This window comes from Giraffa tippelskirchi, chromosome 4 (genome assembly GCF_054371585.1).
Source record: "Giraffa tippelskirchi isolate mGirTip1 chromosome 4, T2T-mGirTip1v1.2.pri, whole genome shotgun sequence".
NCBI lineage: Eukaryota > Metazoa > Chordata > Mammalia > Artiodactyla > Giraffidae > Giraffa > Giraffa tippelskirchi.
In genome coordinates, this window is record NC_137278.1 from 163,135,287 (window position 1) to 163,159,087 (window position 23,801).

Consider the following 23,801-nt stretch of genomic DNA (forward strand, 5'->3'; position numbering starts at 1 on the left):
ACCCAAATGTTTGATAACACATTCTACTGTTGAGACTTCGGGACAACAGGCTCCCATACATCGCTGGTGGGAATGTAAAATGATTCAGTCTCTGTAGAGGGAGTTAGGCATTAGTTATCAAAATGACACAAATACAGTATCTAAGGTATTAATAAGTAAAGTGAAAGTTGCTCATTCGTGTCCGACTCTTTGCGACCCCATGGACTATATATACAGTCCATGGAATTCTCCAGGAGAATACTGGGATGGGTAGCCTTTCCCTTCTCCAGGGGATCCACCTAACCCAGGAATTGAACCCAGGTCTCCCACATTGCAGGCAGATTCTTTACCAGCTGAGCCACAAGGGAAGCCCGAATTATTAATAATGGCTTTTAATAACAAAAGGTTGGAAACAATACAAATGTCCATCAGTAGAGGACTGGCTAAATAAGTATGATTTACCTAAGAATACCTCAAACAAAAGCTCTCTACACATAGAATACTCTCTTTAAAATTTCCGTTACATTGTTACATGGAAAAAAGCAAGACTGGGAACCAAATAAGCTACCATGGTAAAGGGGGTGAGGGAGAAATAATATACATTTGTATTAGCTTGCATGAAGAAACTAATAAAAGTGGTTTATCTATGTATGATTGAAGGAGGTGGCCATGATCACATGGTCATTGAGACCTTAGCAGATGGAAATAAAAGGGTGAGAGTAAGACTTGCCTTGCCATACTTAAAAAAAAAGATTAATGTTTTAATTTTAAGATAACCGTCATTTTACATCCAGTTATAAAAAATATTAAAGATCCCATGTGTCTTTATTTTTAATTGGAGGATGGTTGCTTAGTATGTTGTGTTAGTTTCTGCATACAATAATGTGAGTCAGCCATAAGTATACATATATACCTTCCCGCGTGAGCCTCCCTCCCAGTCACGCCCCCTACCCCTTGTAGGTCATCCTCATGTATCTTTGTACCCAGTTTCTCCCAAAGGTAACATCTTCTAAACTTGGCGTACTTTTTTAGATGAATTTATTTTTTAGCCAAATGAATGTTTCCTGTCAGAAAATTAAATTAGCTTTAATCCCCAAACAGCCACCAAATTCAACAAGTAGTTTCTGTACTGCGTGCGTGCTAAGTCGCTTCATTTGTGTCCGACTCTGCGACGCTATGGACTGTAGCCGCCAGGCTCCTCTGTCCATGGGATTCTCCTGGCAAGTGGAGAATTGGAGTGGGTTGCCATTTCCTCCTCCAGGGAATCTTCTCAACACAGGCATACCTCTCCTGCATTGACAGGCAGGTTCTTTACCACTAGCACCGCCTGAGAAGCCCATTAATGCAGGGATGTGAAAACCAAAGACAAATAAAAATCAACCTCAGAGAATTCGTTTAGATTTTTACAAGGCCACACCCATATTTTTAAGTACAATCATGCTTAATTTGTTATAGTTTCTTATATTTCTTCTCCTACCAAATCCCTCAGGCTATTTTCAGTCACCTTTATCCCAGCTGATAAGCCTTTCTCTTTTTATACCTTCTGCTTTGGCCAGCGTCTCCTACTTCCAGAATATTCTGTGGCCCTTTAGTTTTAAATTTTTGCCAATTCTGCATCCTGATTGCTTTTCATTAGCCCAGTCTCACTTTTTGCACAAGTACTGTTTGCTGGGTGGCTTGCGCGTGTGTGTGTTAGTCACTCAGTCGTGTCCAACTCATTGCAACCCCATGGACTGTAGCCCACCAGGCTCCTCTGTCCATGGGATTCTCCAGGCAAGGATACTGGAGTGGGTTGCCATTCCCTTCCCCAGGGGATCTTCCCGACCCAGGGATCAAACCTGGGTCTCCTGCACTGCAGGCAGATTCTTCACCACTACGCCACCTGGGTGGCTTGTGGTCTTTGGCTGTTCCTATTGTTCCTTCTCATGACCACACACCCTGCCTAGTAAATGATGGCAGAAAACTGGGATCACCAAGAATTAAGCCAAAAGGGAGGCCAAATCACACAGTAAACAAAGTAAAAGAGGTTGGGTCTTTAACTCCAAAACTGGATCTAAAAATTATCCTTATTTAGTTAATAATCACAAAATTTAGGTTATAATCATAACTGTACTAATGCTTACAAGGAACAAAATCCATTTCTAATGGATAAACCAGAATGAAAAGATAAAGCTCCCGTAATGAACAAAAGATAAAGTTCCTGTAATGAATAGATGCGGAAACAATGGAAACCGTGAAAGACTTTATTTTCTTGGGCTCCAAAATCACTGCAGATGGTGATTGCAGCCATAGAATTAAAAGACGCTTGCTCCTTGGAAGAAAAGCCATGACAAACCTAGACAGCGTATTAAAAAGCAGAGACATTACTTTGCCAACAAAGTCAACTGAAACACGTAGTAGGTGATTAGTATATACTGTGTGATTGCAAAGATCATTTGCAGCAGAAGGGTCCGTATTATTAGCCTTCTCAGCCTCTCTTCAACTGTTGTCAGCTCATTCTGCCAGTGTTCATTGTTCATTAACTTTGACTGTGATTCCAGCTGTTCTCCAAGACCATTTCTGTTGACTTCATGAAAGTTTCCATATTTTACACCCTTACTTTGTAGTGGCTACTTGTGAGTATTTACAACACTTGATAATCATACTGAGAGAGAACATAGTGTGGTAAGTAAGGGAGCAACTTTGGAGTAGACACCTTTGATTTGAATACAACTCTGCCATGTACACCAGCTGTGGGAGTTTGGATAATTCATTTGACTTTCTTTGCTTCTCTGTGGGTTAATAATAGCACCTGCCTGATGCATGAACATGTGAACTCACTTAGAACTCATCAGCGCCCTGGTCAAGAACCTAAGTTCTCTGTTAGTGTTTGCTATTAGTAATATCAAGGGACCAGTCCACATCAGTCTGGATAGATGCCAGTGTTAAGTGGGAAAAGACATTTGGTTGAGGTGAGGGCTAATTTTATAACCACTCAGTTTTTGATATGGTAGTAGCTTTCTTAAACAACCTTGACTTAATCAACTTGGTCTCCTAACTGATAAATTCATTCTCTGAAAAATACAGTGACGGAAGCTGGGGGTCCCTGGAAACCCTTCCCAGCAGTGGCCTCTCTCAGGGCTGCTCGCTCTCTTCTCTCATCTATTTCTTTGTCCACCCGTCAAAGAAAGCTGTGTTGGTTCCCAAATGAGTTTATGCCAGTTGTATTTTCTTTACTGTCATTGTGTGACTCAAAAATCAGTGTACAGGAACTGTTGGTCTGTGAGTGCAAAAAGATAGTTGTCATTTCTAAGGGAACTGAGTTGAATGCTTTGGAAAGATTCCAAAGAGACAAGTTGTCAAAAATTGCGGTCGATTTAGTAGTGTTTATGACAAGTGTAAAGATGTACAGAACCTGATGAAAAACTAGAAAGATTCGGTACTGATACTACTTCAAAAGTGTTTTTAAGATTTCCCTTCATTGTAAAGACACCAAAACTGGAAATGAGATGGTCCACAGTACATGTGGTGTGTATGCCAGGAGGACATATAATGGACTCATGTAACACACGTAACAGCCTTGGCCAGGGTCAGTACGCAGGCAAGTGAATGTATGGACAGTTGTATATTTGTGGTGCATACATATTCATATAATTTTTGTTTATTGTTTTTAGTTGGAATATAGTTGATTTACAGTGTTTTGTTAGTTTCAGTTGCATAGCAGAGTGATTCAGTTATGTATATATCTATTCTTTTTCAAATTATTTTCCATTATAGGTTATTATTACAAGATATTGAATATAGTTCCCTGGGCTATACAATAGATCCTTGTTATTTATCTATTTTATATATATTAGTGTGTGTCTGTTCATCCCAAACTCCTGATTTACTCCCTACCCCACTCCCGCTATATCCACATAGTTTTTGATGGCTTCCTGCTCAAACCAGGTTTTTTGATTATTGTGGCTTAGTCACTAAGTTGTGTCCGACTCTTGTGATCCCATGGACTGTGCGTAGCCTGCCAGGCTCCTCTATCTGTGGGATTCTTCAGGCAAGAATACTGGAGTGGGTTGCCATTTCCTTCTCCAGGGGATCTGGAGACCCACAGGGCTCTCCATGATCCCCTTGCCCGTTTGCACTCAGGTCTTGGCTCACTGCCCTCCAACCATGCCCCTTTCCTTCCAGTTTCTCTGATATATTGCCACTTTCTGGCCTTTGACTTGGCTTTGCCCTCTGCTTGTAATTTTCCTGGCCCAAACATTCCATTTCATTCAGATCTGTTTCAAGTACCTTCCCACATTACCCTGTCTTGGGTGGGTGGCTCATCTATCTCTCCCTGTCCTCTTATCCAGCTTGCCTCTTCTTCACAGCATGCATTACTCCTAGATGATTTTTATTGCCCCCCACAAGAATGTAATTCCACAAAGGAGGGACTTTTTCTGTTTTGCTTGCCACTGCATTCGTGTGTGCGTGCTCAGTTGCTTAGTCATGTCCGACTCTTTGTGGTCCCATGGACTGTAGCCCACCAGGCTCCTCTGTCCATGGAATTTTCCAGGCAAGAATACTGGAGTGGGTTCCCATTTCCTTCTCCAGAGGATCTTCCCGACTCAGAGATGGAACCCGCAGCTCCTGCGTCTCCTGTATTGGCGGGCAGATTCTTTACCACTCACTGAGCCACCTGGGAAGCCCCTCTACAGAATTGCCTGCTGCATAAAAGGCTATCAGTAACTATAAGTTGAATCAATGAATCTGATTTTTTTTTGTTAGATACTAAGCTTTTCCATGGGGTTGCAAAGAGTTGGATATGACTGAGAGATTGAACTAAACTGCCTGAAGCTTCTCAAAGTGAATTATCTGTTCATCTTTATATCCTCATCACCAGGCACAATTCTCACCAAGTAGGAGATGGTTAGCAGTATTTTAAAAATGTTGTTGTATGAATGAACAAAGGGAATTTGGGTTGATAGAGGTAATTGCTTGTGGATAAAGTGAGAAAAGAGCAAGTTTGCATTTATGACTAGGATATTCTTCTCAAGTTTAAAAGTAGTTGAATATAATATTGTATATCAACTACACCTCAAAAAAAAAGTTTACATAGCTATAGGGTACCTCTTGCCCTAGAATAATCACTGAGTTAAGCTGTCAAAAAATTAGCCCTAATAATTTAAAATAATAAAATGGTATCTTTTTTTTTTTTGGCCAAGAGTCTTGTGGAATCTTAGTTCCCTGACCAGGGATTGAACCTGGGTCATGGCTGTGAAAGCATCGAGTCCTAACTACTGGATCACTAAGAGAATTCCCTGGAATGACTATTTATTATAATATTTACTTTGAATAGTATATTTAAATGTGAAGAAAAAGGAAATGATAGTCACCTTTTACTGGTGCATTAAGTGTTTTTCGGTTCTAAGTCCTGGCTAGTCATCCAAACAATGGGCCTAGGATTTTAGGGGAATCTCATAAACCTCAGTCTGGGCACGCAGATAATTTTGCATACTATCAGCATCTCAGTTCCCCCGGTAAACCATGAGCCTAGGCTTTAGGGTAATGGAATGGAATCACATGTATCCAATGATTTAAAGAGCAGCATTCGACCAAACATATTCTCATGCATGTCTTATTTGTATTGTTTTTCTTCCTCTGAGCATCAGGTGATTATGAACTGGCTTAATGTTTACACTATTTTGGAGAAAGATGTTAGATAAACCACTTGGAATTTTCCATGATGAACTAAACTTGTAGAATGTAAATACAGTGAAGAAAGAAAGAAAGTGAAGTCACTCAGTTGTGTCTGACTCTTTGCGACCCCGTGGATTGTAGCCTACCAGGCTTCTCCATCTGTGGGATTTTCCAGGCAAAAGTACTGGAGTGGGTTGCCATTTCCTTCTTCAAATACAGTAAATATAGGTGTAAATTGATTTCCTAGGCACAACTGTGTACACATAACAGCCTCAATAGCTTCTAAGCCCCAAGCAAGTGAACAATGAATTCCTATCTCCATACAGTTTCCAGAAAGTGCCTCCTTTACTGGGAGGCAAGTGAGGATGTGGATGGGACCCAGGCAGGGCTTAAGTCATGTGACAGAGAGTTCTGTGGTGGGAGTTGGGTAAGAGGACTCCTTCTGCCAAACTGGGAGGCAACTCGTTCGGCTTGGCATTCATTCTCCAGTTTCCTAAATCAGGTGCCCAGGTACAGCTGTGCCAGCCAGACCCCACTACCTCTCCCTTTGCACAATATGATCATTCACTGTGGGCTTAAAAAGTGTAAAATAAGTGACTTCCCTGGTGGTCCTATGCCTAAGACTCCACGCTCCCGATGCAGGGGGCATGGGTTCGACCCCTGGTCAGGGAACTACATCCCACATGTGGCAACTAAGACCCAGCACAGCCTATAAATCAATAAATAAATTTTTTTTAAAAAAAGTAAATAGAAAGAGTACCATAGGTTCCCTTGGTACTCCCTTGGTTGTTACGCTCTGGATTCTAGTGTCAGGCAGAAAATGTGACACCACATTTACTTATGATGTAAAATATTAGCTTGGACACCAAAAGACTTAAAAGAACATTTTAAGGTCAGAAAGTCTTTCATATAGATATAATATATATATAATATGCATAAAATATATATGTATATATGCACATAGCCTTACAGCTTCCACCTGACATGGATATGTGTATGTTTTTAAAGAAAATCACTTGTTAACATTTAATGGCCCTCCCTCCATGTGGCTTCAAGCTGCCAGGACACAGCCATTCCCCTGTCACCTCTGACACACACACACGCACACACACACCCTTGATATTCTCCTCAGCTCTTCTGCTGAAGAATTTAACCTTCGTGATGATGTTACCCCCAAAACTGAGTTTATCTCTTGGTGGATATAAAGCCAGGAGACACAACCAAGCCAGAGAACGGAATAAAGAAGGATTTATTAGTTGCAGCAAGTAAGGAAAACACTTGGGAGTCTTTCCCAAAGCAGTATCTCCCCCCAAAGTAAAATTAGGGAAGTTTTAAGCTAAGGGTACATGCATACTCATGAAGGGGCTTGAGCAGAGAGGAATTCAGCATAGAATTGAGGCAGAGGTCAACAGTATCCAAGCTTGAGAACCACAAGGTCAGAAAAGGTCAACATTCTCATCCCTTAGGGTCTTGTTGATCTGGTGGGTGAGCCCTCAAGAGGGGTTTTGCTTGGTTGTTCAGTCTTGTCTGACTATTTCCCAGGCAAGAATACTGGAATGGTTGGCATTTCCTTCTCCAGGGGATTTTCCCCATCCAGAGATCGAACCCAGGTCTCCTGCATTACAGGCGGATTCTTTACCATCTGAGCCCCAGGGAAACCAAATTCCACAAAACAGTTCCAGAAAGTGCTTCAGGCTAACTTTACCATTGAAACAGAACTGTGAGTCTTTACAACTATTTATTACCTTTGTTATTTTTATTCCTCTTGCCTGAAAACAGTTGTTTGTTCTTTTGTTCCCTTAGGATCCTTATTGCTGAGACATGTTCAAGGGCAAGCATTGTGGCCAGGCTTAGATCAGAAAGCGGCTTAGGCCTAAAGTGGTTTCTCTTGTGTCAAATAGCTACATCTGGTTCACTTCCTCCAGGGCCCCCCACTCTATCTGCGTACCAGGACAGGATGCTTTGGGAGCTCTCTTCCTCAGAGCTTGATAGTAGCCAGATCACACCACATCAATGTTCAGAGCAGCTCCAGTCTTGTTTTTGACCATATTTACCCCGAGTTGGTCCACACTTTATCAAGGTTGACAGTCAGGCAGAAGCTCTGATTCCTCTCTTAGGTCTCATTCCAACTTTCCCAAAGTAAGCTGGGTGATATTCGTCAAGGCTGATTGTGTGGTGATGAATGCCACCCGTATTACCCAGACCTCCCGGTCTTTCTGATGTTTGATGATATACCATGGCCATGACTCACATGGACCGTAAGTTTCTGGGTCTTCTTCATCAGGATGGCATGTCAGTGGCTGAGATGAAAGAGGGAGCCTTCTGTTTGTATTAACAAGAGTAGGCAACCACTACTATCCTTAAAGGGTTTCCCAGGTGATACAGTGATAAAGTATCTGCCCGCCAGTGCAGGAGACGCAGGAGACTGGGCTCAATCTCTGGGTTGGGAAGATCTCCTGGAGGAGGAAATCACAACCCACCCACTCCAGTATTCTTGCCTGGAAAATTCCATGGACAGAGGGGCCTGGCAAGCTCCAACCCGTGGGGTCGCAGAGTTGGACACGACTGAGCACATACACACACTATCCTTAAAAGTTCTTAGAAGTGACCACGTTTGTTTTTTTTTTGTTTGGCTCCCCACCCCCACCCCCCGGGTGGCTTGCAGGATCTTAGTTCCCTGACTATGGATTAAACACAGGCCCATAGCAGTGAAAGCTTGGAATCCTAACCACTGGACCGCAAGGGAATTCCCAGATTCTGCCTGTATGGTTTAAAATGTACAAATAAGCAAAAATAGCATTCTGAAATCCTGAGCTTTCCAATGGCATGTTTGATGTCATGTGGACTGCATACCTGGGCCCTTGAACTATGTCCTGGTTTGCTCTCCCTGGATGGATGGTCCCCGAGTCTGGTCATCTTCTCATCTCCTGTTGGAGCACCTTTGTCCCCCCTTCTACCTACCCCTTTATGTGGCAGATTCCTCTCAGACCTGTGACAACAAGTACTCTTGCATGAGTCTCTGGGTAGCTGCTTTTTTATACCCCGAGGGCAAGAAAAGAAGGCTTCTTTCCCCTGTGTGAATTACTCTTCTGGCAAAGTGCTGCCCAAGGGCACGCGTGTGCTGTCTCCACTTCTCCCCGTCACTGGTTCCTGTGCCCTCCTCACCCGCTCAGAGCCTTGTCGTGCTCAGAAGGGCGTCCTGCACATCGGGCAGCCTTCTCCATGCCAACATCCCTTTAGTGAGAAAAAGGATTATTAGTAGGAAAAAAGGTGATGTTAACTCTTACAGTTAAAGGGACACTGAGATTTTTTTTTTTTTTTTAATATTTATTTGCTGTGCCGGGATTTAGTTGTGGCATGCAGGATCTTCTAGCCATTGTGGCAGGCAGGATCTAGTTCCCTGACCAGAGCCGGAACCCAGGCCCTCTGCGTTGGGAGCGCGGAGTCTTAGCCACTGGACCACCGGGAAAGTCCAAGTGTCACTGAGATTGAAGTAATTGGGACCAGAGGCATTTGTGGGAAGGGGGAACATTAACCTCTTCATACTCGCCAGATATTAAATGTTCACAAGGCTCAAAGGCTCCTGCTTCCTGCACATACAGGACACTTCACTTTGAAGTACATCTTTTCAACTCGATCCATTTTTCAGTACTTAAATTTCAGAGCTGTTTTAAAATGTGGAAACATTCAAGACGGGTCTGAGCTGTTTTATGTTGGGAACGCTTTTGCTGTCACTTTGGAACGCTGCTTTATGTGAGCAGCTTGAGACCATAAAAATGTAAACCTTGGCGTGAATGAATAGAAACCAGCACATGCCAAATGCTGCTTTCCAGCTTTAATTCCTTGATAGACTATGTTTGAAAAATGTCTCTTAGAAGCTATTTTTTGTTAAAATAATCTATCATCATGAGTATGCCCTTGATATCTTGTTATTCCCATAAAGCACTGATAAGCATCAATAATATTTATTGTTCAGCCTTCCATCGTCTTTTCAGCAATGTAAATTTTTAGGCATAACTTGTCATGTTAAAAATTAAAATGTTGGGTTTATATATATTTAATATTCAAATAGTAGATTTTTCAAACATAATTTTTGGTCTTTTTCTTCTCCTCCCTGGAAGAGTCAGTACCTCACCAGGTATGAACACACACACACATACACACACACAAAAAATGAACACGTACATCTGAGTTTTCAGGTGGAGTCATCTGCGAAACACCACCACCATTCACTTTAAGTATTTCCTCACATAGCATTGTCACTTACACTTCAAAACAAACAAATGTACAAACAAACTCATAGAAAACGGGACCAGACTTGTGGTTCTCAGATAAATGAGTACCAGAGATGTAATGTACAACATGGGTGATATAATTAACACCGTTTTATGTTACATGGGCTTCCCTTGTGGCTCAGCTGGTAAAGAATCCACCTGCATTGTGGGAGACCTGGGTTCAATCCCTGGGTTGGGAAGACCCTCTGGAGAAGGGAAAGGCTGCCTGCTCCAGCATTCTGGCCTGGAGAATTCCATGGACTGTATAGTCCTTGGGGTCACAAAGAGTGGGACATGACTGAGCGACTTTCACTTTCACTATGTTACATATGAAAGTTAAGAAAGTAGACCCTAAGAGTTCTCATAATAAGGAAAAAATTTTCTTTTCAAAAAAAATTGTGTCTCTATGAGATGATAGATGTTCACAAAACTTACTGTGGTGATCGTTTCATGGTGTCTAAGTCAGATCATTATGCTGTAGACCTTAAACATATACAGTGCTGTTTTAAAATTATATCTCAATAAAACTGGGGAAAAAAAGTGGATTTTTTTTATTTTTCAGAGCCCACATGAAAATACTTTGGAACAAAATCAGATCAAATCTTTGGAATTCAAAGTGGCTGAACACGTGGAAGGAACACAGTATAATACCTGCCAATCACGTGCCTGCCCAGGGGGCTGAACTGAATTCCTTTGTACTAATTTGGACATGTCTTCTCTTTCTCAGTGACACAGGAACAACACCTCCAGAGAGTGGCATTTTTGGATTTATGATAAACTTCTCTGCATTTCTTGGTAAGTACACAATGAAGTGAAGTGAAGTGAAGTCGCTCAGTCGTGTCTGACTCTTTGCGACCCCATGGACTGTAGCCTACCAGACTCCTCTGTCCATGGGATTTTTCAGGCAAGAATACTGGAGTGGGAGAATACAGGAGATCTTCCCGACCCAGGGTTTGAACCCGGGTCTCCCACAGTGTAGGCAGACACTTTACTGCCTGAGTCATTAAGTACACAATAATTATTATAAGTAAATTAAAAACCCCCAATCTCATGTGAAGTAAAATGTTATAGTTTATGTATCATTTTTTTAATTGTTATTTTTTTAACAGGCATTATTTTTTTAAAAACTTTTTATTTTGTATTAGGGTATAGCCGATTCGGAGAAGGCAATGGCACCCCACTCCAGTCCTCTTGCCTGGAAAATCCCATGGACGGAGGAGCCGGGTAGGCTGCAGTCCATGGGATCGCTAAGAGTCGGACACGACTGAGCGATTTCACTTTCACTATAGCCGATTAACAAACAGTGTTGTGATGATTTTAAGTGAACAGCAAAGGGGCTCAGCCGTACATATACATGTATCCATTCTCCCCCAAACTCCCCTCCATCCAGGCTGCCACATAACATTGAGTGTTTCCCTGTACTACACAGTAGGTCCTTGTTGGTTACCCATTTTAAATGCAGCAGTGTGTACATACCCATCCAAATTCCCTAATTTTTCCTTCCCCATTCCTTCTCCCTGGCAACTATAACCTCTTCTGCAAGTCTGTGAATCTGTTTCTAACAGACATTACTTTTTAGAACACTTGTAGATTCATGGAAAAATTGAGCAAAATGTAGAGATTTCCCATATATGCCTTACTCTCCCTCTCACTCCTCCTTGTTGCTTTCTCCATTATCAACATCTCCCCACCAGTGTGGCTTTTTGCTTCAAGGCAAGGCAGAATCTGACATGAATATCTTTGTTTAAAATGCTCTCTGATAAATGATTAGCTTTTAGTCTGCTTTTAAAAATTCAGTAAAAAATGTGGCCGTCATACACTATTGAATACATAGAAATCTACTTTATCCTGACACATGCATAATATCCATCTCATGGACATATGATAATTTATAACTCAATCCTCTTTTGTTATATTTTAGGCTATTTCTTATTTTGTAATTTACGTTGCTAAAGTGAATGTATTTTAAATATATCTGTGCATATCATGTGGAGTTTTTCTCTAAACAAAATTTGCTGAGTTAAAAGGAATAGTACCCTCTCACACCATTCACAAAAGCCAGTGGCAATTAAAGAACTAAACATGAAGAACAAAACCATAAGAGGATTTGGATGTAATTATAGGAAAATATTTTTAAAACCTTAAGATGGAAAAGCTTATCTAAGCTTACACAAAACCCAGAAGCTAAATAGGAAAGAACTGACAGATTTGGGTAGATAAAAAATTAAAACTTCTAAGTGATGAAAGAAACACAAAGTTAAAGACAAACAACAGACCAGAAGAAAATTTGTAATATTTATAGAAGACAGTAGACTAATGGACTTAATGTATACAAAAACATCTACAAATTAAAAATGAACAAACTCAAGAGAAAAATAAAAAAAAGATAAGCATGCAATTTTTCAGAAGAAATGCAAAGTACTAGTGGACATACTAAAGGTTTCTCAGTCTCATGGACAATCAAAAAAGTGCAAATTAAACCAACAGGTTACCATTTTTCAGTTGTTAGATTGGCAATAATTAAAAGGACAAGGGCACACAATAATTGCTTTCAGACGCTTCTGTGGGAGTATAAATTGCCTCAGTCTTGGAGCAATTTGGAGGTACTTCTTGGCATTTTAACTGAGCATAGTTTTTTTTGACCCAGGATTACTACTTCGAGGAATTTGTCTTTCAGAAACACTGAAAGTGTGCCAAAGACATCTATACAAGGATGTTCATTGAGCATTGCTTGTAATGGGAAAAGCACATAATGTAGAAATCTATCATTAGGAGAATGATGAGATAAGTATGGCATTCACTGTACATCATGATGAGGTATATAGACCTATTTGTATTGACATTGGCAAGATCCCCACGGTACATTTTTTTTTTTTTAATTTGTTTATTTTTGACTACACTGGGACTTCGTTACTTCACGTGGGATTTCTCTAGTTCCCGAGATCGGGGAGCTACACTCCAGTTGCACTGCTTGGGTTCTCAATGTGGTGGCTTCTCTTTTTGTGGAGCATGGGCTCCAGGGCTCATGGGCTTCAGCAGTTGCAGCGTGTGGGCTCAGAAGTTGTGGCTCATGGGCTTAGTTGCCCTGTGGTATATGGGATCTTCCCAGACCAAGGATCAAACCCTCGTCCGCTGCATCAGCAGGTGGATTCTTAATCATTGGGCCACCAGGGAAGTCAGGTGTGTGTGTGTGTGTGTGTGTGTGTGTGTGTGTGTGAGAGAGAGAGACAGAGAGAGAGAATCCAAGTCCGAGAGAGAGAGAGAGTCCAAGTCTGAGTCTGATGGCAAAAAGAAATAAGGTGAGCAAGGGCAGGGGTGAGGGCATGGGAAGACTACTGCAATCAGGAGACCAATCACAATCTTGATTACAACCAATACAATCGTGGTAAAAGCCATACAAAACTGTTCATGTATTTTTCCTTCTAAAAGGTCACCAAAAATTAATCATAGTCTGTTTCTTTTTCAGGGGCAGCCACAATGTACACAAGGTATAAGATAGTAGAGAAGCAAAATCAAACCAGCTATTTCAGCACTCCTGTTTTTAACTTGGTGTCCTTGGTTCTCGGATTGGTGGGATGCATCGGAATGGGTATTGTAGCCAATTTCCAGGTACGACCTGAAGTCTTTTCAGTTATTGGGGGTGATGGCAGGCGAATTCTTTACCACTGAGCCAACGGGAGAACCCAGAAACAAATCTTTATCATTTGAAAGTCAGTCTTGGGAGAGATGGGATGCATGTATGTGTGACTGTGAAAAGGAGCGTGCTTCAACCCACGCTATGGGCTCTGGATGGCTCTGTGCTCTTACTGAGGTGGTTTAATGTGCCAGGGGTGTTTCTTCAGTCATTGTAATGATTTTGTTAACAGTGTGAACATATTTCTGCATGTGAGCATGTGTATATTTACTGATGCTGCTGTTTGAACCTCTGGTGTTCAAAGAGAAACATGTGATCTCTTCCTTTCACAGATGAGGACCTAGGTACATGGAGGTGAAAAAATCTGCTCAGGGTTACTCAGCTAATCAGTTGCAGGGCCGACATATGGCCTTATTGGAGCATATTAACTTATATGATGACTACTGAAGAGTCTGCTTGATCTACTCTTACTGTGTCAAGGGTTGGAAAAACAGTTTGTTTATTTGGCCACTCTGTGTGGCTTGAGGGATCTTAGTTCCCCCACCAGGGATTGACCCCGTGCCCACTGTAGTGGAAGTGCAGAGGTCTCACCACCAAACTGCCAGGAAATTCTGCCTACTTATTTTATTCTAACTTGTGGATTCCTATGGTTCCAAGGTCTCTTTCAGGGAAAGCGTGGGACCTCTTTGTCAATGGAGACAATTTTTTATATTTTAAAAAAGTATTGTATTTCAAAGGAGTACTAACTAGGAGCACTCGCCTCACAGGGTTATTGCTGGGATGCAATGAGATAATGCACAGTACCTGGCAATCTGTACTTGGCGGTCATCACTTGGTGATGGTCATTGGTCCATCACTAGAGGCCAGCACCCCAGAGGGCCTGCTCTGCCATCACCATTGTCCCTTTGTGGTCGCAGTGTGGAAGTTACTCCTAGAGGACTTTTAGTTCTGCCCAGGAGAACTCCTTCAACCATTTCCCCACCAGAAGTGAGCTGATCTTGTGTGATGCTTACTTTCATAAGAAGGTGTCAGCCTTCAGTGCTAGCTGGCTGATCCAGTCCACTAAAGCCACAGCAGGAGGGCGCTTCCCCCCAGCGTGGACCTGGAAGGCTGATAACCTCAGGCCTCCGCCTGTGCTGTTTGCCGTCCCCCTGTTCTCTAGTGTCTGCAGGCATCAGACCATCGTCAGGGAGCCCGCTGTCTCACCTGCACCGCACAGGCCTCAGGGAATCGCCCTTTCTGCCCTGCACCTGGGGAAGCCATCTATCGTCATCGTTGTTTAGTCACTAAGTTGTGCCCGATTTTTTGTTACCGCGCCGTGGACTGTAATCCTCCAGGCTCGTCTTTCCTCCACTGTCTCCCGCAGTTTGCTCACATTCACGTTGTCTGTGAGGGGAGAGCATAATAAAGTGCTCTGGGAAGCCTAGCACTGGGTTGTGAGGGGTGAGGCACCCTCCCTTGTATGACACAGAATCTTCAGGACAGCCCAGGGCAGGGATGTTCCTCCCAGGTCGACAGCCAACGTGCTTTTATTTGGGGGTGTTACAAGTCCATAACTACCCATGTTTCCCTGTTAACACTGGCAAAAGGTGAGCACCAAAACTGCAGCTCTCTGGAGCAAAACCTATAAGGCTTCCAGGGGGGCATCTGCAAACTTGGTTTACTTCTGGCTCTGTTGAATTTCCCTACTCTTGTTGTCTCATATGACAAAATAAGGGCTTCCCAGGTGGCTCAATGGTAAAGAACTTGCCTGCCAAATCAGGAGACATCAGAGACATTGGTTTGATCCCTGGGTCAGAAAGATCCCCTGGAGAAAGGCATGGCAACCCACTCCACTATTCTTGCCTGGAATATCCCATGGACAGGATCACAAGAACTTTGGGCTTCCTTGGTGGCTCAGAGGGTAAAAATCTGCCCGCAATGTAGAAGACCTGGGTTCATTCCTTGGGTTGGGAAGATCCCCTGGAGAAGGGAGGTGGCAACCCACTCTAAAATTCTTGCCTGGAGAATCCCATGAACAGAGGAGCCTGGTAGACTACAGTCCTCAGGGTTGCAAAGAGTTGGACACGACTGAGCAACTTAGCATGCACGCACACACGCATGAGGAAATAAACACCATTTGTTGCCATATTGTCACGTGGTAGAGACCCTCGATGACATTTCCTTTTATTTTATGATTGTGTGCATTTTACATTCAGTAACAAATGGCATTTAGTGAAGTTTTCTAGGTGATGGACATTTATGAAAACATTTCATGCTTTACTTGTATAATTCTAATAACGACCTCAGAATACAGTTAGTAGTTTATCAATGGAGACATGGAGACACAGAGAGGTTAACAGTCTCCCAAAACTCATGAATCATGAGAGGCAGAAGTCACCTTTGAATCAAAGCAATCTGCCCAGAACCTATAGGGAAGAGTTAATGTCAAGGCCAGAATGAGGCAAAGTCTGTGAGAAAAAAAGCATGTATACAATTCACAGCTCTAGTGTCAGAAAGCACGATGGAAAAGAAGTTTTTTTAACGGAAATGTGGCGACCAGGAAAGTTATAATTTGTCTGGTGGAGTGTGGTGTGAATTGTTCAGTGGGAGATAGTATGTCCTATGTGATATCCTGCCAGGTCATTCTCACAGTAACGCAACATCACAAGTGATGCAGGTGTCTGTGTTTAAACCATAAAGGGCAGACTTTAGGAAGAATGAGGTGGTTAGATAATTACACTTTTGGTTCCCTTTAAGGCTTCTGTGAAGTGATTTTATCTTCATAAAGACCAGAAATAGAATCTCTAACTTTTCCTGAGAGCAAAGTGTTTACTTAGTCATTGGGCCCATAAATATACCTTTACAACTTCCTTGTTTGATATCCTGTAATTCATTTTCGGCCTGCTGTGAGCAAACCAACATGAGCGGTTATCTCAAGAAGATTTAGAGATGTGAGGGCAAGTGAGAGAGTTGAGTGGGGGTTTTTCCTGAAAGGGAGGAAACCTCATTTATCAGAATCTCACAACCAGCTTTCTCTCCTGCAGGTGATGGATGGCTGTATTTTGGTGTGTTCTCACCAAGCAACCTCTGTCAATGCTTTTGTGCCCCTCACAAAGTCTCCATTTTGGAAAAGTCATTTCTCGAGGTTGAATCCTGTCAATAGTCTAGTTTTCTCTAGTGTTACTATTAGGTTGTCCAAAACATTCGTTTGGGTTTTTCCATACAGTCTTACGGAAGAAACTATGAACTTTTTGGTCAACTCAATATTTTTTAAATTAATAAGAGAGTTTAAAAAAAAAAAGGTTTTCATCTTAACCTCTATTCAAAGTTCATGTCTGATCTGAGTCATTTCCCTTCTGAAAGACATCTTGGATGAGAGAAAATGTATTGCACCATGAAAAAGGCACACTGGAAATACAGCTCCTGCTAAATTGAGGGCCTTTTGGACCTGACTTCATCAGGGTTAATGTGTGTCTCTTGGAGTTGGCAGAATAAGATCCAAAAGGAAGGGTAGGTTGAATTGGCCAGGGTTGAGGAAGCAAGTTTCCTGACAGTGCTAGTTAGAGGTGTGGGGTGGCAGTGGAAAACAAAGTATGTAAATGCTGGATTTGATTTGCTTGCTAGCATGAAAAGAAAATGAAGAATGGAAAGTACCAGGATTCTCAGAAGCTGCTTCCTAAAATAACCTCAGTGCCTTCGCAGTAGATGCTCTGTCTTTTATTTATCTTTCCTTGCTCAGTTGTGCCTAAGATTCAAGGGGTGAAAAGAATTTGTTTTTCTTATTTCTTTTATATATTTTTTTTGTTTAATATGGGCTTTCACACCTCCCTGCCCAGTTTTGTTGAGATGCTGTTACTGAACCAGGCCCATTTTGCTCAGCTCACAACAAGCCAAACGTGTGCTGTGGAATAACCAAGTAGCTGGCATTTACTTCACTGCTGGAAAGGCCTCAGTCATTTTTTCTGTACCCAAGATGGGGCGGGTGCATCTGTGATGCCTGGTGGGCTTGAGAAGCCCAGAGGCAGTGAGTGTTCAACTCTGGATGTGCGTGGAGTAACAGCACGTGTGTGACACTCTCTCCAGGAGCTGGCTGTCCCCGTGGTCCACGACGGCGGTGCCCTTCTGGCGTTTGTCTGTGGCGTCGTGTACACGCTCCTGCAGTCCGTCATCTCATACAAATCCTGTCCCCAGTGGAACAGCCTTTCCACGTGCCACGTGCGAATGGCCATCTCCGCTGTGTCCTGTGCAGCTGTCATACCCAGTATCCTTTGAGCGTTTGTCAGCGTCCTTGCAAGCCTGACACCCCCGTCACCTCACTCCTATTCCCCCAAAATGGAGAAAGCTAAGGCCGACAGCCAGGTGTCAACAGGCTTCAGAAGAACGACTAGGCAAATCACAAGGAAAATAGCTCAACGTTGTCTGGTTAAATCAAAAAGAATCTTTGGGGAAAAGAATGGTGTGAAAGGAAAATGGAAAAAAAAAGTCAGAATACTTCAGTCTCTGTTTACTTTCCTTCAACAGGGTCTGTTTCATGAGCTGTGTGAAAATATGTATTTTTCTTTGTAGTGGTTGGCTAAAGACATCAAATATTGATATTGTACTTAAAGTAATAGCCCAGTGGAGTCCCAAGAAGCCAGACTGTCCCTTCTCCCCACAACTAGGTGATTAGAGGGTTTGATTTACTTGTCCACATTAAGAGGTTTTAAAAAGCTCTACACTATTTTATTTCAAAGTCATTGAAAACACATTTAGCCTTTTCTTTTTACCACTGATTTCATTTTCAAAATGAAATTTTGTTTTTTCTATGTTAACAATGTGAAAGGAAAATATAAATTTATTATACTTATATATTCTGATTTAGAAGAAAAGAAAACCAACCCTTCCTTTTTTTTTCTTTCTCCTTCTTTCTTTTCCTTTTTTCTTTCTTCCAAGAGGTATTTAACAAAATAAAACTGGTCTTTCAGGGGTGGAAAATTTCCCATCTTTCAAAATATCATCTGCAGTCATATCGAATACCTAAGAGTCATTAAAAATTGATGATTGCTGTCAGATTATTGGAAAGCAGCAACTATTTTATTAGTACTGGTTTTGTTCATCTGGGTTGGGTTGTGATATGTGGTGGACAAGCTTGAGTAAAAAAAGCATGATGTCCTCACGTGCTTCTAAGTATTAAGCCTTGCATTTCTCGTTCAAAATTGAAGCTATACAAAATGTGAAGTCTAAGGATGGTTTGGGATTTTGTTTTTGTCATTTAGGGAAGGAAATATTTATTATAAAAATTTCTAAGCACAGAGGAACGAAATCCTAGTATTGAGAAATTTAACAAATTATAACTTTGGTTCCTAAGATAGTTCCTTCTCTGTTTCCTTATCCTATTTATGGATCGAAGATATTCATGCTTTCTCTTGACACCTATCTCCTCAAAACTTCTAGGGTGTATTAGTTGTCGGATTTATAAAACCATTTGTAAAGTTAAAAACAAAATTTCTCTATGTAGGAAAGCTTTCCTTGCTTCCAACTTTGGAGACATATCTCTAGGTATTAAAATGAGAGAGTTTTAATAGAATTAGCATTTCAGGCAAGAGTTTCACATACTAATAGTTCCCATTTCTAGAAGTTCCTAGGAGCCATGCTGAGGGGTAGAATCCCCGAACAGAAGCAGGTTGATCCAATTAACTTGAACAAAGGCACCCATATGAAAAAGTCTGTCGTCTTAAACATTAGCATCATGGATTTATATTTCCTTACAAAGCTTTTCAAGCATCTTTAAAATGCCCTGTATTAGTTCCCTGAAATGGCCTCATTTGACTCCTGAAGAAACTGAGGCCTGGGGTCATGCTTCTAAGCCCTTCCCGCTAAATTGTCCATCTTGCATCCAGCTTCTGCAGCTTTCAGAAGCCTTCACAAAATCACTAATGATGCAAAGGCCAGGTTCCTTTTCTTGAGACGTGTAATAATCTGAGGCTGCCTATTTCTCCAACCTCAGTTTTACACTTTCTCCCCTGTGTGTGTGTGGCTCTTCGCTATTCTCTGCGTTTGCTGGTGCTCTTCTCTTACCTAGATAACTCTCTCCACCGTGTCTTTCTGGAACTGAGCTGTCCGGCCAGCACAGTAGCCACCGGCACTTGAAGCGTGGGTAGTCTGTGCAGAGATGGGCTGTAAGTGTAAAACACCAGATGTCAAAGACTTAATGAGAAAAAAATGTAACCATCTCATTAATAATTCTTTGTAGTATTACATGTTGAAATGAGAACATGTTTGGTATATTGGGTTAAATAAGATATGTTAAGATTAATTTCAGTAGGTCCTTTTTTGTTTTGGTCAGTATGGCTGCTATAGTAGAAAATCTGAAGTTATATGCCTGAATTTCTGTGGGATAATGCTATTCTAGCTCATGCACTTGTGTGCTCAGTCCTGTCAGACTCTTGCGACCCCATGGACTGTAGCCCGCCAGGCTCCTCTGTCCATAGGATTTCCCAGGCAAGAATACTGGAGTGAGTAGCCATTTCCTCCTCCAGGGGATCCTCCCAACCCAGGGATCGAACCTGCGTCTCCTATACTGGCAGGTGGGTTCTTTACCACTTGAGCCACCTGGGAAGCTGTTCTAGAAAGCTCCTCAAGCCTCACAACTTATTATTGTTGTTTTTTTGGCTGTGCTGCCTTCACCAACCAGATATCTAGTCTTCCCTCTGAGTCATCACTGCACCCTATTCTTTTCTCTCTAATGAGGCACATTCCTTGGGTCCATCAAGGCTGTGATATTTCTGGCAACTGACACCAGGTCTGTTTTGCCAGAATTTTTTCCACCTCTCCACCTTCTCCCCAGCATGGCACTTGATGGGACTAAAGGTGAGGTAAAGAATTAAGTGAAAGAATTAAGAGAATTAAGCTATTAGAAACAGAAGTATGGTCATGACATGATCAGGGGACCTTCGATGTTCTCTACTTTTACTTTGAGAAACTGAGAAGTGTTAAGAATGGCAAAACATGGGAGGTGGAGAAGGGCACGGAGAGAGGATGCTGACTCCAAATTCAGAGGAGGTGCCCAACTTGGCATTAATTGACGCAACACTTGGAATTCTTAACTCTTTGCAAAAGCTTTTTCATTAAAGAACATCCCCATTCCTCTCTAGCTTTCTTTTGTCTTCTAAGTTCAATCAAAATGGTTGCAACCATCTTTGTGCAGACAGTTTTGTCCACCTTGCGCTATTGCCTCAGTTCCTGGCTTTATTAGACTGACCTCTCAGGGTTTGTCTTTCATCCCCTAGGTCAGATGTAGGATGTCAGGTGTAGGGCCTATCTCTTTGATTTGTAAACCCTTTGGGCCAAGGAATGGGGGCTTCCCAGGTGGCGCTTGTGCTTAAAAAATCCACCTGCAATGAAGGAGACCAGGGTTCGATCGCTGGGTCAGGAAGAACCCCTGGAGGGGGGATTATGGCAACCCACTCCAGTATTCTTGCCTGGAGAGTTCCATGAACAGAGGAGCCTGGCAGGCTACAGTCTGTAGGGTCACACAGAGTCGGACATGACTGAAACAACTTAGCGCACACGCACGCCTGGGCCAAGGAGTAAGGGCTCTACTTATACCCAGTTACTCAATGGAAAAGTCTGTTTTGTTTTGTTTTTTTAAAACAATAATACCTTAACTTGCTGTAGCTTGTTTTTGTATATGAGCCTTGGTACTTTGTAATGCTTTGGTACTTTGAAATGTTAATTTTTCCTTGAAGCTATTGCCTTGAACATAATATTTTAAGGAAGAATTTTTATTGACGTTTTAATTTAGGGAAAATAGTATTTTAGGGAAAAAGTACGCCAAAATTACCCATATTAGACTGCTGTGTCAGTCATTTTGACCAAATTTAAACAATGGGGTCAAGCAAAATGTAGCCACAGATTAAAAATCTTCTATACATAACTGCCAAAGTATTGCTAAGGAAGGACTATTTCCATGTTGTATTTAAACTTCTATCATAGTGAGACTTAAGGTTTGAGATTATAAGAAGCTGATATAACTGGTTTGATTGTAAATATGTTGGTACTAACATTTGAACACACATTTGTACTGTTATATTATTAGAAGAATAATCTAGTCTTTAACACTAAAGGACCTAGTCTGCAGTTTCCTTAACCAGTTCCCCTTTTTTAGTGATTGCCTGTGCTTCACTAATTTCTATAACCAAGCTGGAGTGGAATCCAAAAGAAAAGGTAAAATTTAAGTTGTTTTAAATGTAACTATCACACCTGATTGCTGCATTTTCAAAATTATTTTTAAAAATTTGAATTTCTAATTTACTCTCTTAAACCCTTCAACCATTGAGGCTTAGTGAAAGAAGTGAGATTGAAAGGCAGGGAAATGATGTGAATGAAGGTGTGTGGCAGTCAGAGGAAACAGACATGCTAAGCAGACGGAGGATCTGCTTAGCATGGGATGGGAACAGAGAAGAACAGTTTCTCAGTGTAGCGTGAGAAATAAATGTGATCAGGGTAAGTTTGTGGGGGAGTAATTTGTGCCAGTCTTTAAGAGGTGGGCAGAGAGGCTCATGCTTGATGTAGGTGATCAGAATAAGCCTTTGAAGGCTTTTGAACAGGAAAGTAAATTAAAAGAATATTATTGGATGAGTATCATTAGTCAGAAGCAACCCCCAGGATGGATTGAAGAGGAGAGAGCCCGGAGGTAGGAAGGCAGGAAGAAGGTAGTTCCACTAGATTAGATTTCAAATCAAGATTCACCTACATTGGAATTAATAGCATGAGAATGAAAGGAAATGAAGTGAAATGACTTCCAAGCTTTTGTCTTGGGTGAACTGAAGAACGTGTTCTCATGAACAGATTCAGTTCCTAATATGAATTAATGGTTCCGTGGGGGGAAATGGATGGGTTTGGTTTTAGAATAGTTGAATCTGAAGCCACAGTGAAACACCAAGGAGAAATGTCCAGTTCGACACCGGGGACATCAGAGCATAGGGTGGAGTGACACGTAATTTCCAGACCAAACATGGGAACATGAGGAATCAGATGTTTTGAATTGAGATCAGCTCATGCCCCTAGTTAACCTACAGAGAGATGGGAGTTCCTGAGGAGCAGGAGTTTTTTCCCAAGGCAGGGGTGGACTTACTGATGCTTTTCGAAAAGCATTTTCAAGGACTTCTCTGGTGGTCTGTTGGTTAAGATTCTGTGCTTCTACTGTCCGGGACACGGATTTGATCCCCGGTTGGGGTAACGGCAGGGTCTAAGGAAGGATTTTCCACCATTACAAAGGATTCTGGCAGGTGATGGAACCCGGCAGGAGGCAAGAAAGAGACTGAAGGTGGTGAGGACCAGCCAGGCAGAAATTAGGAGGAAAAAGTTCTTCCTGAAAAGGAGGGCTCGCATCAGAGCAGCCTCGGGTGTATTTTACTTTTTAACCACTAGGGGGAGTCCTTCCACCACAAATCAAATGAAACAAGTCTGCTGCTGAGAAAGATTAATCAATGCCCCACAGTTAAATCACCCCCCTCCTTTTTTTTCCCCATTCATTTTCTATCTTAAAAATGTGGAAAGTACCTGATTTTCTATTCACTCCAAAAATTGCTATCCCACTCATTGCTTTCTGTTCCCAATATCCACAAATGCAAAGAAAACCCTTTACATCAATTCACGGAATAGAATGTTATGCAAGAGTCTGGACCCCTGCTTCAGTGCACTATCATTAACATCATGCTACAGATATCCTCCCCTCCCCTCAAATTCTGCTTCTATTTGGATAAACCATCTTCACTGTCCAGGGATGACATGAGATGGGGTTAATGTTGTAGTGCTATCACCTTTGAAAAGGACGTGGCCCTGCTTCTCGACCCCCTAATATAGCTGGTCACATGCTTCCCAGGGTGGCCTGGGTGAGAACAGTGGGTGGATGCAACCCTCGGTGGGGAGGGGGAGCAGTGGTATCAAGTTTGATGCACCTCGATGAGATCTTTGTGGTGGAGCAAAGAAAAGAACCCACCTGTAATCTAGCACATTTGTTTGTTCACCTTTGTAACCGACAGCAGAGCAGACAGTGAAGCAGGAAGAAAATATAGGTTATGATCTGAAATCAAAGGGCTGGAACTGATGATAGTCCACAGGCTAATTTGGCATGTGGGCTAAAATCAGAATGTAGACAAGCATTTTTGACTTGGACTCTAGACAGTATTTAAAAATGTTTTTGTTTATCATTTTTTAAAAGATTTTTTGATATGAACCATTTTTTATGGAGTCTTGTTGAATTTGTTACACTATCACTTCTGGTTTGTTTT

The 23,801-nt window shown here is 41.9% G+C and overlaps 1 protein-coding gene across 12 annotated transcripts in view; it reads left to right on the forward strand.

Moving 5' to 3' along the window:
* Window positions 1-23,801, forward strand: part of DRAM1 (DNA damage regulated autophagy modulator 1) — a 108,005-nt gene that overhangs the window by 8,083 nt on the left and 76,121 nt on the right. For 9 of the 12 annotated variants that reach the window (XR_014083456.1, XR_014083454.1, XR_014083459.1 and 6 more), the window contains exons 2-5: window positions 10,639-10,706; window positions 13,378-13,520; window positions 17,611-17,788; window positions 21,674-21,732. Coding sequence is in view for 3 of the 12 variants with exons in the window: in XM_081595552.1 (XP_081451678.1) it covers window positions 10,639-10,706; window positions 13,378-13,520; window positions 17,611-17,788; window positions 21,674-21,732 (448 nt within the window). In the remaining 9 variants the exon portion in view is untranslated. Of the gene's footprint in view, window positions 1-7,263; window positions 7,358-10,473; window positions 10,707-13,377; window positions 13,521-17,610; window positions 17,789-21,673; window positions 21,733-23,801 lie in introns of all 12 variants that reach the window. The other 3 variants (XR_014083461.1, XM_081595555.1, XR_014083462.1) reach the window with 2 other exon arrangements.